Source organism: Peromyscus californicus, unplaced genomic scaffold, assembly GCF_007827085.1.
Source record: "Peromyscus californicus insignis strain IS unplaced genomic scaffold, ASM782708v3 Scaffold_15__1_contigs__length_86483966, whole genome shotgun sequence".
Taxonomy (NCBI): Eukaryota; Metazoa; Chordata; class Mammalia; order Rodentia; family Cricetidae; genus Peromyscus; species Peromyscus californicus.
The window spans coordinates 85,458,995-85,473,120 of record NW_026294447.1 but is presented as its reverse complement, the minus strand read 5'-3'; the positions used below and the strand labels follow the sequence as shown (position 1 = coordinate 85,473,120).

At 49.0% G+C, this 14,126-nt stretch overlaps 1 protein-coding gene across 1 annotated transcript in view; it reads right to left on the bottom strand.

Annotated features, from left to right (window-relative positions):
• Positions 1–12,505, bottom strand: part of Nin (ninein) — a 105,023-nt gene extending 92,518 nt beyond the window's left edge. The window contains 2 exon segments of the mRNA XM_052739660.1: positions 3,729–3,932; positions 12,287–12,505. Coding sequence (XP_052595620.1) covers positions 3,729–3,911 — 183 coding nt within the window. The 5' untranslated portion in view covers positions 3,912–3,932; positions 12,287–12,505.
• Positions 12,506–14,126: the final 1,621 nt, after the last annotated feature.

Genomic DNA, 14,126 nt, shown 5'->3' with positions numbered 1-14,126 from the left:
CACAGCAATGGAAGCCTTCAGAACTTCAGTGAACCGTCTTGTCTCAAAGTGGTCATACTAGATAAGGAAAGGGAAATGCACTGTATAACAGGACTATAGGGTTTCCAGACAGACCAACTAAGTCTAAGCTATCTACCAAGCCAAATCTAAGCTATCTAGCTAAGTTAAATCTAAGCTAGCCATCAAATCTGAACTAAATCGAAGCTACCTGTCTATCAACCCAGAGCAAGCTTTCACTTTCTATCCTAATTGCTGAAAAAAGAAAAGGGGATTTGAGGGAACACCTTGTCTAAAACACAAGAAACAAAGTATTTATGAAAATACTATAATGAAATCCATTGCTTTGTGTGCTGATTTTTAAAACTGATATAAATTAATTAAAAAAAAATAGAGACACAAGAAACCGGAAGCACCTAATATTGCGTTACTTGCTGGGTAAAAGCTTGGTTCAGCAAGGAGTTAACAAAGCATCCTTCCTTGGGTGAGTGCTCAATCCCTTCACCGCTCACCTGCCAACCATGTCACCTAGGCAGACTACCATACTTCAGTGTCGAGAGGCTCTGGTGTTGGGGACTTACATATGTTTAGCTGATGGCACAGACTGGTCACACACACCAGAACCTTTCCTTTAAATCAAGGCTCCACAAGGGACACCTTCCACACATCGGAACAGTGACCAACAGGCTCAGGGCAACATAGACTTTAAGTTATAAATCCAGACAGATGAACTAAATCTAATTTGAAGGAACATGGTCTATTAGTAAATGCATGAAAATGCATGCACGTATAATATAAGTTATATTCAATTATATTCAAAAGGTAAATTAAAGTCATAAGCATCTAGAAAGACAATGGATCCTAACAGATTCAAAAGCCAGTTTTGTGAACTGCTATAGTTTACAGTGAACACTAATAAATTGCACCAACACAATGAGACAAAGAGAATGACTGCCACACAACATACAATATACATTTGCTGAATTAATGAATTAATGAATGTATTAAGATTTGTCATGCTACTTTTTCTATTTATTATCAAGCTTCTAGTGCTTATAATTTCCCCCATCCTCTGGTGGTGGTGGTCCCAGAGATTGAACCCGGGGCCCTACACATACCAGGTAAGCATGTTACCATCTGAGATAAATCCCCCAGTCCTTGACTTTTTCTATAAACTTCTTCTAACCAGATAGTTGACATTAAAAAAAAAATCATCTTAGAATAGGTATGGTGGCACACCCCTTTAATCCCTGCATTTGGAGACAGAAGCAGGAAAATGTGAGTTTGAGGTCAGCCTGGTCTACATAACCAGTTGTAGGCCAGCCACGGCTACATAGGGAGACTGTCTCAAAACAAAACCAACCAACCAACCGAAAACAATAACAACTAAAACTTGTAAAAAGCTTTGCTGCCAAGGCCTGATAACCTGAGTTTGATCCCCAGGTCCCAAAAGGTGGAAAGAAAGAATCTACTGCCACAAATTGGCTACTGAACCTCACTGTGCTCTCGCTCTCTCTCTCTCTCTCTCTCTCTCTCTCTCTCTCTCTCTCTCTCTCTCTCACACACACACACACACACACACACACACACACACACACACGAAGATAAATTAAAATGCAAAAAAATAGAATAATTATAGTTGACAATGATTATCAGAATATTTAAAAAAAAAACAGCGGAAAGGATTTGTAATGCTCCCAGCACTAGCAAATGCCAGCCATTCGACCTGATCATGATGCATGGCACACGTGTATTGAAATTCCAGACTCTGTCCCATCAGTCCACATAGTTACCATGTGTCATCTAAGTTAATTTTAACACTCACACCTTAACAATGTATGTGACCCCCTACTCAGTGTGTCATGAAGGTGATACACAGAACGGCTCCAGTGAACCCTAAGAGATTTATTCCTTTACAACCTAAAATTATAAACCACGAGACATCTTCACAGCATATGGCCAAGTTTATGCGCTCAACCAAGGAGAACAATTCAGTTTCATAAAAATGCAAATTTAACAGTAGTGCATTAATTTGTGCCCACTCGGTCTCTCAAGACAGTCATCAGGGACCTCCCACATGAAATCAATATGCAGACATCTATTTAACTTTATCACCGGCTCACTAAGTAAATATCACACTCTAGACCACTTAGGTGTTCATCATTCAGGCAAATAGCAAATGTAAAAAGCAGGCTGGTGGTGTCAAGCCATTAACAAATCAATCGATAACTGGTCCCTGGTTTTGGCCTAACATCTGCCGAGCAAACTGTTAGCCAGCTGCTGTGGTGGGATCTGGGTGCGGTGGGGGATCCCCTCTTACTCTAAGAGAGGTTCTGGGGGAGACCATCAGTCAAAGCATGGTTCTTTGTGCTTTCTGAAACACTAAAGCAATTACTCCTTCATCACTGAAAGGCCTGAAACCTCTGAGGACCACACTGGGAGATGATACTCTGTTCTCCACCATGCCTAAACTTCAGGCAGTACTCGTAAACCCTGGAGTACACGATATAAGAAGCATGGAGTCAATGGTTTGCTCTTCCACACTAGTTTTACTGCCTTTGGAATGAGTCTTTTTAGCATTTGATAGGTACTACATATAGTCACAAACGTCTAATCTTTCTCAAAGTGACCAAGAGTGGCCCTACCTTTCTACACCAAATTCAACTTCTTTTTCCTTAAGTATGATGTGAGCTGTTTGACTTCACATCCATGATGTCAAGCCCCCTAATATCACTTTTTATACATTAATTTCAGGGTCAGTGCTAGGCCTGTCTCCTTCACGTGACACACGGCCAATATCGTCTACTATGCCCTGGGCCACTTATCCATCTTGTCAGTTGAAAGACAGTGAACAGGAAATGAAGAGAGGAAGTCCATCTGCCCGAACCAAGTTCATGGCTGCTTCCTCAAGTTACAGCACAGGACAAGCCTTGTGTACAAAGTGTCACAATTATCACACAGTGTCACAACAGCTCAGAAGTCCCGCCTCTTTCATTTTGCCTGTCCCATAGCCAACCGTGGAAGACTCTACGCAAAGCGTCATACATGAGGCTACTGATGATGAGTGAGAGAACTGAAGGCATTCTCGGATTGGAACAGACCAGATGTCCATCTCACTGCTACGGGGTTGGAGGAAGGGGGAATTCGCTTTCCTCTTTCTCTGGCCTGTGACTTGATCTAGGGGGCAAACATGATCATTTGTTGTCAAATGTGGAAGCTAACATTGGCCTTCACACACTTCGAAGTGCGTGCCGGGCATGCTGGTCTGCGCCATATTTACTTTCCTGTCTTACTTCCTGGATGGAAGGTTTAATCTTCACCTCAAAATGACCCACACAAGAAACAGCTTTTTCAAAGTCATGCTAGAGACCTACTTCTTCTGTGAAGGGCAGCTTTCTTCCTGCCTTTTTCTTCTTTTCCATAGAAACCTTGCCCCTCCCTCCTCTGTCCCAGTGATGAATGTGGATTCAATGAAATGACCCACAAAGAACAAGGAAAAAAATCTGGGAGACAGCTTGTTTCTCTTGTTACCCATGATGCTCAGTGTACAACTTACTTCTAAGCGCAGACTGAACTTATCATGCCCTTATCACGGGAGCAAATTGCATGTCCCAGGTTAACGGCCCGGTTGCAAGAGACAAGTTGTGACACACCTGTGGCTTGCCACCACCCCAGCGCCCTGACAGAAACCATGCCCCACTTCCCACACACTGCTGCTCCCCAGATCTTACCCTGCCCAAGAGGTTGTCCTGAAGTAGCGTCTGTTGCAGTACCGGGGCCACATCCTCCAAGCTCAGGACATGGCAGAGGTCAGTGAGCTCCTCCTGACCCAGAGACCCAGTTCCCAGGGTGTCAAAACTGTCAAACAGCTCCTTGAGTCGGGCCTCATGCTGGTCCTGCTCCACCTCATCCATCCCATAGCCCACGGCGCTCACCTGTGCGGAACAGAGAGGAGGGCAGGTTGGAGCAGATCATTTCTGGACACGTGCATCTCTCCCAGCCCCACCAGCCACTTGGGACACTACAGCAAGGCCCTGCCTGGCCAGTGGTCCTCCACACACGTTAGCACCCGGGGTAAATCTGCAATGTTACAACAGAGGTAACATTACCAGCCTGAAGGAGTTAGGCCGGGAGAGTCTCCGCTCCTGACAGATCATGGGTAAATGACTGTCTGCCAAACTCAGACCTGAGAGGGGTTCTCCCCGATCAGCCCCGAGGACTCAGGAAAGTGAAAGGCTGCTTCTACCAGCCAGTCAGGTCAGGTGAGATCACTGTTAGTACCAAGTCACTACAGGGTCAGAGCTGCCAGGCATCTCAGCAAGCTCCAGACAACCTGCCCCGAGGCTGGGTCTTGAGGGGTGACCAAGCTGATTACCTCCACTCCAGTCAGCCTAGGTACTTCAAGGGCCTTCACATCAACAACAGAGGCACTGGCTGAGTGACCTCCCAGTTTACAAGGGACCAGATGCCTTTTACTCGAAAAGCAACTCAATTAGCCTTGCTGGTGCAATTACATGCTGTATGACAGAAAGTATTCCCCGAGGCCCTCTGTAGTCCCAGGGGGCTCTAGGTAATGCTTAGTTGCCAAGAGAAAGGGCAAAACACCACTCCAACCTTCCCCATGGAGAGGTGCTGAGGAGACACTGACTGTTTTCTGAGAACTGAACAGTATCTCTGAACTCCGCCACCTCCAGCAAACTCATGTTCATTCCTGGCTGCCCTGCCTCCCACTACTCTGATTCCCACCCCCCAAACCCCAGCTCCCCACCATCCCTAGCATTAGTAAAAACCTGAAATTATCAAAAACTCAGAGTCATCTTTTGCTAAAAATAAAACCACACAATTCCAGGTATTTTACTTCAAGAATAAGATGTTTCATAGGCTGGATGTGGTGGCCCATGCCTTTAATCCTAGCACTTGGGAGGCAGAGGCAGGTGGATCACTGGGTTTGAGGCCAGCCTGGTCTACACAGCAAGTTCCAGGACAGCCAGGGCTATACAGAGAAACCCTGTTACAATAAATGGGGGAGGGGAGGAGGCAATAAGATGTTTCCTTCTCCTCATATACAATAATCATATTTTTAATATGCTGGATCCAGCCCAAATCCTGCACACCTGGAAGAAACTTCATGATGCAATCAGTGGGTGCCAAATATAACCCATGCCCTTGGGATGGTGACCTCAGCCATTTGCAATCAGTCTTTCAGCTAACTCCTTGACTACAAAACACAGCACCTTCCACCGGGGTTTGGGGTGTAGCTCAGTGGTACATCACGTATGCTTAGCATGTGTAAGGCCCTGGGTTCAAGCCCCAAGAGCACAGGCAATGAAAGCAGCACCTTTAACTAAACAAAGCCCTGAATCGGAACTCAGAGAGCAGCCCTCAATAACACAGAGCCCATGTCATTTAAGTAGCTGCAGGCAGCTGGGACCCAAGGCAATGGAGCTTTCTGAAACAATTCAGTGGTGCTCTGGGCCGTCTGCTTTCTTTCCATAGACGATTAATTGTCCAAAATATGACAAGCCCGGACAGAGCCATGACCTCCTGAGCCAGGTGACCTCAGAAGATGAGCCGGAATGACGCTGCAACACAGTTCAGTGTTAAAGAAGGCCACTTCCGAAAGCCACGCGGCAGGGTGTGGGTCCAGGCCCCCCAGCTTGGGAAGGTCTCTTCCATCAGCAGCTTACCACTGAGGTGCAGCGGGCCCTGGCTGCCTTCCCAGGGTTGGTCTGTTGGGTGAACTAATCAGTATGTAAATGTTTTCAAAATATGTTGGGGGTGCTACATAAACAGCAAAGCTTCAGAGAAGAAACCCGAAGGTGTTAAACCAAGCCACAAAAAGGAAGGCGCTCTGGCTAATGAGATTCGCCTAGAGTGGGCCAGTTAATTGTCAACTAAGATCTGCTGGGACCCCCATGGGCTCTGGGGCTCTTCCACAGCTCTGAGGCTCCTTCTTAAGAGTCCTCTGGGTTGTAATCTGACCAACTTCAGAAGAGCCTTGCTGGATTTCTGCAGAGTTTGTAAACTCAAAAGTGAAAGAGTCCTAACACTTCCCCTTTCAAACAGCGTCTTCAAGGATGGTGATCTGTCTGTGTCTGCCTCAGCCAATGGGAGGGGGCGAAACTCACCATGTGCTGACAGGACCTGGCCCTACCTGCTGCTTTGAGTCTGGTTAGCAAGCATGTCTGCTTTAGGGAGGCCACTGGATTTTCACTAGATCAAACTTCCTTCATTTGAAAGCTTTTCCCTCTTAGCCCTAAGCTCTGTCTCCCAGGTTCCCCAGACAGCGAGCTTCAAGCTTAGGAGAATGTTCTTTAGACTGAAGGGGAGGGTGGGGGTGGGAGGCGAGGGGTGCGGTGGGGTGGGGTGGGAGGTAAAGGGTGCATGAGGGTGGGGTGGGTGGTGAGGGGTGAAGGGGGTGGGGGTGGGTGGTAAGAGGCACATGGGGGTGAGGTGATACAGGAGAAGGGGGGCTCCACCCCAGGGGGACAAGTGCTCCAACTGTAGCATCCAGGAGATATTACACATGGTGACGAGCTGTCAGTTCTCATCTGGCACCAAGTGCATTTTTGCTGGTTGACATAATTCTCCAAATGCTCATCTGTAATTCTTCATGTAAGAATTTTTTCCCCTCCCCACTTGCCAGAAATGTAAGCCTAAGGGCCACGGTTCTACTTCATTATTGTCTTTTCCTTCCCCCAACCAAATAACAAACACAATCCGTTCTTTTGGAACTCGGGAAATGGACTGACCTCATGGAGATTCCAGGGAGGGAAACTTAGCCCTGTGGGAGATGCAGAAATCAGCACAGACAGCTTCTGCACTGACTTCTTCCACACACATTATCTCCATTTCCCCCCTTTCCAGGAGAAACACAGCACCGACCATGGCTACCAAACTCCAGTGAAGTCATCAAAAGTGTAATCCAGTGCATTAGAGATGACGCCAGAGTCACAAACTACAGCTGCATTCTTCAGTGGAGAGACGAAACTTGGAGGAGAATCCGAACTAAAACACTTCTCAAGTCCCCTTGTTTAGACAAGGAGGATAACAACAGCCATCTGGAAGGGTTGTTCTAGAACTAAGTAGGGCAAGCTAGTGGAAGTGGCTAGGCTCAGAGAAACTGGTTCAGGAGAGGCAACTGAAAATACCTGAGGCCTGGGAAGGAAGCATGAGCTTAGGAGAGTGACTGAAGTCAATCAGACAGATGTCTGCCTGCAGAGCAGCCGAACAACCGACTCGGAATGCCACTGAATAGAGGGTAAGAATGGGCCATCCATGTCACCCGCAGAAGCATCATTATATTAATAAGTGATGATGGTAACAGATAATGCTTGGCTCCCTGAGCCTAAAAAGGCAGATTATTGACAAATGTAATATCATATAACTGCAGAAAGGCCGAGACAGAGATGGGAACTCAGAAGGCATCATGATGTTGCTCCCAGCACTTCTAGCGAGCCAAGTACTTTATGTAAACCATCTCATTCATATAATTTAATCCTCCTAATTCAGGGGCATAGATACTATCACTTCCCCATTTCAAATGGAGAAATTGGGGTTTGACGAAATTAAACAACCTGCTCGAGGCCACAGCTTTATAGTGGAGGAGGAGCTAAGATTCTACTTAGAGTGTGACCATTATGACCCTCACTGTTATACATGCACACAGACCATGATGGGACTCCTGAAATGACACCTCTTTCTGTGTCAGCAGGCTGGACAGTACTGAGAGAACCTTGGACAGTCTTAGGCCACACACTGTTCCAAATTGGAATGGGCAGAGGTAGGAGAAACCCTACCTACCCTGATCCATTGGCAGAATGAGCACAGCCTACATGTCTCTAGGAATACAAAAATACACAGATACGATAGGCACTCTCTTTCTCTGAAGCAGCGTTGGGATTTGAAGCTGAGAAGAAATTCATTCTTAGGTTAAGATGACCATGAAGAACCCCAGACACCTTCAGTAATGGATGTGGTGATATATAGTGTACCCTAATAAACTTTGCCTGAAGATCAGAGGGCAGAACAAGCCACTAGATTAAACATAGAGGCCAGGCAGTGGTGGCATACACCTTTAATCCTAGCACTCGGGAGGCGGAGATCCATCTGGATCTCTGCGAGTTCAAAGCTACCCTGGACTATGTGAGATTGACTTAGTCTAGGATAGAAACAGAGCCAGACAGTGGTGGCATACACCTTTAATCCCAGCACTTGGGATCTCATGCCTTTGCTTGGGAAGCACACATGCCTTTAATCCCAGGAGGTAATATGGCTGGGCGGAGAAAGGTTTATAAGGCCTGAGGAGACAGGAACTAAGGGCTTTTTGGCTGAAGCATCCCTTCAGCTAGAGGCTCTTTCGGCTGAAGCCCTTTCAGGCTGAGGAGCTGGTGAGGTCAGAGGTGGCAGCTGTGGCTTGCTCTGCTTCTTCGATCTTTCAGCTTTCACCCCAATATTCGGCTCCGGGTTTTTTTTGTTTTGTTTTGTTTTTGTTTTTTAATTAAAGACCACTTAGCAATTCGTGTTACAAATGGATACGGTTCAGGAATCACACATCATTTGTGGTCTTTCCCCTGAATGAATACTCGGGGTCTAACCTCGGAGCCAATGCTTTCCAGCCTGAGCAGGCACACATGGGCAGCAGGAAACTCACAAAACTGAATGAGAGTAATAAATCCTCCTTGAAGTTGCAGAGAACAATCCCAGCTTAATGAAGACAGCCACAAACCTTGGCAAAGCTTTACTCGGAGCATCTTTCTCCCAAAGAACCCTAAACAAGGTTAGGGCCACATCGCTAGGCCACAGACTCTGACAAAGACAGATACCACAGATCTGTGCTGCATGCCACTTGCCACTCAGCACCCCCCACCCCCTCACCCACCCCCGCTGATGAAATCGGTGCCAACTGGGACTCTGAATTAGGTGGAGGTGGGGCTGAAGTAATGAAGTGTCCCACAGAAGGTCAGTGTGAAGTACATGTGTAAACTTCTCAACACCTGGTTACAGAAAGGAGCTTGTAGGAAGGGAACCCCAGGTAAGGTGGGTGTCTGGGCTGGGCTGGAGGGAGTGAAAAGGGGGCAGAATCTGGTAAGTGAAAACCAAATAATAAATAAGCACAAAGCCAGAGCCCTAGTCCAGGCCTTTTATTTTCCTTCCAGATGGCCCAGCAGCTGAACGGCTCTGTGGAATGCCTATGTGCCCCTCTAGGCTTAGCCTTCTTCCTCTCGGAGGTATCATAATAGATGCTTTCGGATCTGTGTCCAGACACAGCTGTTGGGGGTCCAGAGCCCAGGCAGTGACCACCAACTGACTCATTTCTTTACTTTGGGGCTGCAGTGATGAATACAGACAAACCCTGCTTGCTAAGGCTTTTCATTTACACCCTTATTAGGCCCCAGTAATGCCCGTGATCAAATTAAAGTGTTTTTTTTTCTTCCCTCTTTTCCGCAAATATTTTTACCAGCTGAGAAATTTTCCAGGCTTAATCTTGTACCAACTTTAGTGTAAAAGGAAATAATAAGGAGAATAAACTCAAGTACAGAACAAGCTCCAGAATAAGCAACGGCTTTTACCTACAACATTCCTTCCAAGTCCTGCCTGCTTGCTCAGCCACAAACTGCCACATGCCCCTTCCCTGCTCCAACAGTGCCTCCTCCCTCTACGCTGGAAACCAAATGCAGTACCGCATCACCAGGCACACAATTGAGGTAGAGAAAAAAATTATGCCATCGAACAGGGAAAATTCACATTCAAATGAATTTGAAAGAAAATGTGTGTTGCTAACTACACCCTAAGGTGTAATTGTGCTCAGGGCACCCCTGCCACCATTTATTCTCACCCTAAACAAGCTTTAGTGTTTTCCTGTCCTGAAGGCTGGTGTGAAGCGGGCTTTTGTTACACCTAATAGCAGGTGGATTACCTAATCAGTTAAAGAAGACCAGCTTTGCACAGCAAGGATCCAGTAACCTATAATCAACCGCTAGAGCAAAAGTACAGGGGCCAAAACACAAACAAAAAAACAGTTTTATGTTTGCTACTTTTTTTTCTCAAAAAAAACCGAAAGCCTGAAACAGCTTTCATTTTCATTGCTTGAGCTGTATTTACATAAATTCATTTAGGATGGCTGAAGCTATGAGCTCCCTCGGGCATGAGTGGGGAACTTCGGTTCTCACATCGACACGTGATCTTTCACCAACTGTGTTGAGGTATTAGAATGTAGATGCTTTGTACACTTTCCATGCACAGCGAGGGTCTAATTGCTTACACAAACTGCAGTAGAGAAGAAGCAAGCTAGTTTCTAATGAAGTTTCTCATTTGCATAATTCCATAATGTTTTAAATGATCTTCTTTGTAAACACAATCGGATAAATATATCTTTTTGCGAGGTTCAGTGAGCCACCCCACAAGCCTCTGGCCAACAGATGCAAGATCAATAGCCAGAATTCAAACTGCATTATTTATTGGCTTACAAATGAGTTGGCATCTATAAAAGTAAGCCTCCTCAAAGGCTCTAGCTGACTGACTCCCTCTAAAATGTTCTGGTTACATCTGCCAAGCCTCTATCAGCTCATAAAGATGCATAAAATGTATTTTCATTATCAACGTAAAATGGAAGTATCAAGACTGGTTAAATGGTAGTTTAGGAAGTCATTTACAGTGACATTTAAAACAATTTATTTGAACAACATTTGACTCATGATAAGAGCACTGACTATTAAATTAAGATAGGCTGTTCAGAATTCAGTGGAGCCCTATTCTTGTCCTGTGAGTTAACATCTTTCAATATGAAGGACCGTTACCTATCTAAAATGAAGAGGGAATAAGAAAAAAGAACCTGTGACATTCTGAGCAAGCACCTATGAAAATGATGGAAGCGTGACATTTCAACAAGAGGACCGCATACAGGGTGGCTCCTCTTCTTTGCCCCAGGATGTGCTGGCAATGCCTTGGCTTATGGCAATCCGTTTGCTTTCTCAACACTGAAGCTCAGAATGCTTCCCTCCAGAGCACCAGAGCGCTGTGAAAGTAAACAGGTTGCCAAGAGCCCCTGCCCCCAGAGGTCCTGATCACCTCCCTGTGAACACCAACCACAGAGAGACCACACAAACTCCTCTCTCAGCCAGCCTGTAATGTTACCGACAAACAGTCTAGGGTATTTCACAGCTACTTTCAGTTCCACAGCAAGACATATTAATATTCCAGGCCAGCAGCTTCCAACAGCCTATGCTACCACTGGAGAAGACCCTAGAAGAAGCTACATTGACGCCACCAAAGTATTTCCTGGTGGTTTGTAGGCCCCAGGAAGTATGCAAATAGATACATTTACGCCAACATGACATGTCTGAGAGAACCCAACTAAGAAATAGTTCGCAGTCCCAGGCAGGAGTCGAGCTAGAAGGCTATGATGAGATTGAGAAGAGCACCCTAGAGCTACCGAGGCAGTCACACAGACAACCACACAAATCGAGTCTGGGTGAGCTGCATGGAAAGCCTTCTCAAGACTTCCTGAACGCCTGGAGAGGGTCTGTCCCAGGTAAGGGACAAGAAGACCGTCTCATAATAGTTGTATGGAAACACGATCTCTGGCAGGGCACTATTCCAGCCACCCTTCATTTGCACCTTCACCCTGTCTGTCGGGGCTGAGGCTGGGAGCATCACCCCTTCCAATCTCTCTCCCTTTCACTGAGAGCTTTTAGCGGAGGCTGGTTTCCAAACAGTTGTCTTTTTCGGGGGTGAGTGGGGATGGTACTGCAGTGCAGACCCGAGTCTCGGATACTTCGTCCACACCTACACCCACTCCTCACTTTATTCCACACTCCTCTGCTCTAGAGATCGGGTTTGCAGAGCAACTGTCAAAATGTATCGCCCCCTTTCCTGCTAGCTGCACCCAAAAGTCTCTACCTGCACGGATCCCACGCACCTTCTAAAATCTCCACTTTCAGGACTCCGAAGAGCTCTGAGCCCCCGGGAGGCGCAGGGCGACACCCAGGGGCTCCCCCACGTCGGCTTCCGGTCAGCTTCTGGCCCTCGGGGCTGCCTGGGTGGCCTCGATCCACAGAACAAGAACCCTTTCTGCTTTGCTCCGGGTCCCGCCGGATGCTGGAGCGGGGCACAGTACCAGCTTTCAGCTCGGGACGCCTCAGGTCTGGGAGGCGGAGGTGTGGCGGCGGGAGGGCGGGCCAGCCCAGGTCCCTAGCAACCCGCGCGGCGTCCCCGCTCCACCTGCCCACCCGCGGGTCGCGGAGCTCACCCGCCAGACCCGTGGTCCGGCCCGGCCGGGCTCGCCTACCTTCCGTCGGCCTCTGGGGAGCGCCGGCGCCAGCCGCCTCCGAAGCTCTGCAAGGGAAGGGCGCTTTGTTAGGGCCCCGCCAGCGCCGCGACAGCCAGCAGCCCGCGCCGCCGATCCGGGCACGCGTCCTTCCAGAGGACGCGACTGGGGGCCCGCGCGGGCGTCATTTCCATATGTAAGGGGCCAACGCTCACAAAAGCACGCCGGCGCATCCCCCGCCTCCCTCCGCCGTCGCCGCGGCCCCTCCCCGCTTCCCCTCCCTCCCCCCGCCGCCACCCGCCGGCGACAGCGCCCCTCCCCGGGCCGCCACCGCGTGCTGGACCGGGGATCTGCGGGTGTGCGCGGCGCGGGACGCTCGGGGTCCCCAGCAGACGGGCGCGTGGGCAGCCGAGGCCTCGAGCTCTCCCAGGTCGCTCGATCCTCCCGGGGGTCCCCAGCTGGGCGCTCACCGCGTCCCGGAGCTCAGGCGCCCCGCGCTACAGCACAGACCATGACCTCGGGGCTCTCGGGCTCCGCCGGGTGGCACGGGACGGCCGCGCCCAGCGCGCTCGCTCCCGGCTCAGCCGCCGCCACCAGGAGATCGGGCCGCGGGGGAGGAAGAGCCCGGCCGCGCAGGGAGGAGTCAAGGGGACGCCGGCCAGGGCGCGGCTCCTCCTCCCGCCGCAGCCGAGGGAGGAGCGGGTGGCGGGTGTGAGCCCGCGGGTGGGAACCCCCGCCTAGGAGATTTGAACTTGGGAACGCCCCGGCTCTGCGTGCGGGTCCGGCACCCTGAGGTCGCCTCGGTGCACCAGCTGGCACTGCCACCACGCGGTCCCTTGCCCGCCGCCTCCTTTGCCTCTCAAAGGCATCCGCTAGCACCTGGTGGCTGGGCACAGGGCCCACAAAGTATCTGGAGAGTTGAAGACCCCAGCCTCACGGACCTTAAGTGGAAGTTCGGGTATCTCTGTAACCTGCAGGTGACCTTGGATTTCCCAGTCCCAGAGAGTCCTTTGAAGGTCATGGGAAAGGGTCCCAAAAAGCAAAGGGCCCTGGAGAGCACTGAGCCCTCTGGACCTCTTACCACTTCTAAACGCATCAGGAGCCGCCCACCTCATCCTCGTAGGTGCCCTGACCCTTGTATAACCTTCTGAGGGTGCAGTCAACACTTTGTCACAGGCAGACAGAACGGAAAGCCCTTGGAGTTGGTGGTCCTTGGGCTGTCAAGGGTACTGGGTGGGGTTCCCGCTCCGGCTACAGTTTTCTCGCGTGCCTGCTCCACATACATCCTCAAAAGTGCTACCTTCATCTTGGTTTTCTCCCCCATCCCTGACACAATGTAGTCAAACAGGATAGCAAATCCAGGCTAGAAGTGAAGAGAGCTATAGCCCGAGGCAATGCCTCCCCAGGATCCACGAGTGGCCCTTGTAGAAGGCAGGATCTGCCTGAGTTATTACACCCACAAGTTATTTCCACAAGAACGTTGGACAAATTCTAGGTGACAGAAAGGAAACCGGCAAGTTCAGGCTTCTGGGAACAGATGTGACCTGTTCCTCATGACAAGCACCCTGAGGAGGTAGACACCATAGCGTTTTTTCAAAGCAGGAAGCTGGAAGTCCCGGAAACCGGAGCCTCACACAGGAAGCCCGACACAGCTAGGATTCAGAAGAACATCACTTATGCGGCACAAAAAATGCCTAGAACTTAATGCTCACAGCCCAGAACCTGTGAAACCGGTGAGATTTCAGTGGGGCCCCCAGCTGACCAAGGCCTAGTTCCTCATTTTCTGCTTGTATTGTGCTACAGTTAAGAAAAATGAATGAAGCATGTAGAGGCTCCCTTTCTATGATTTCTTACATGAATA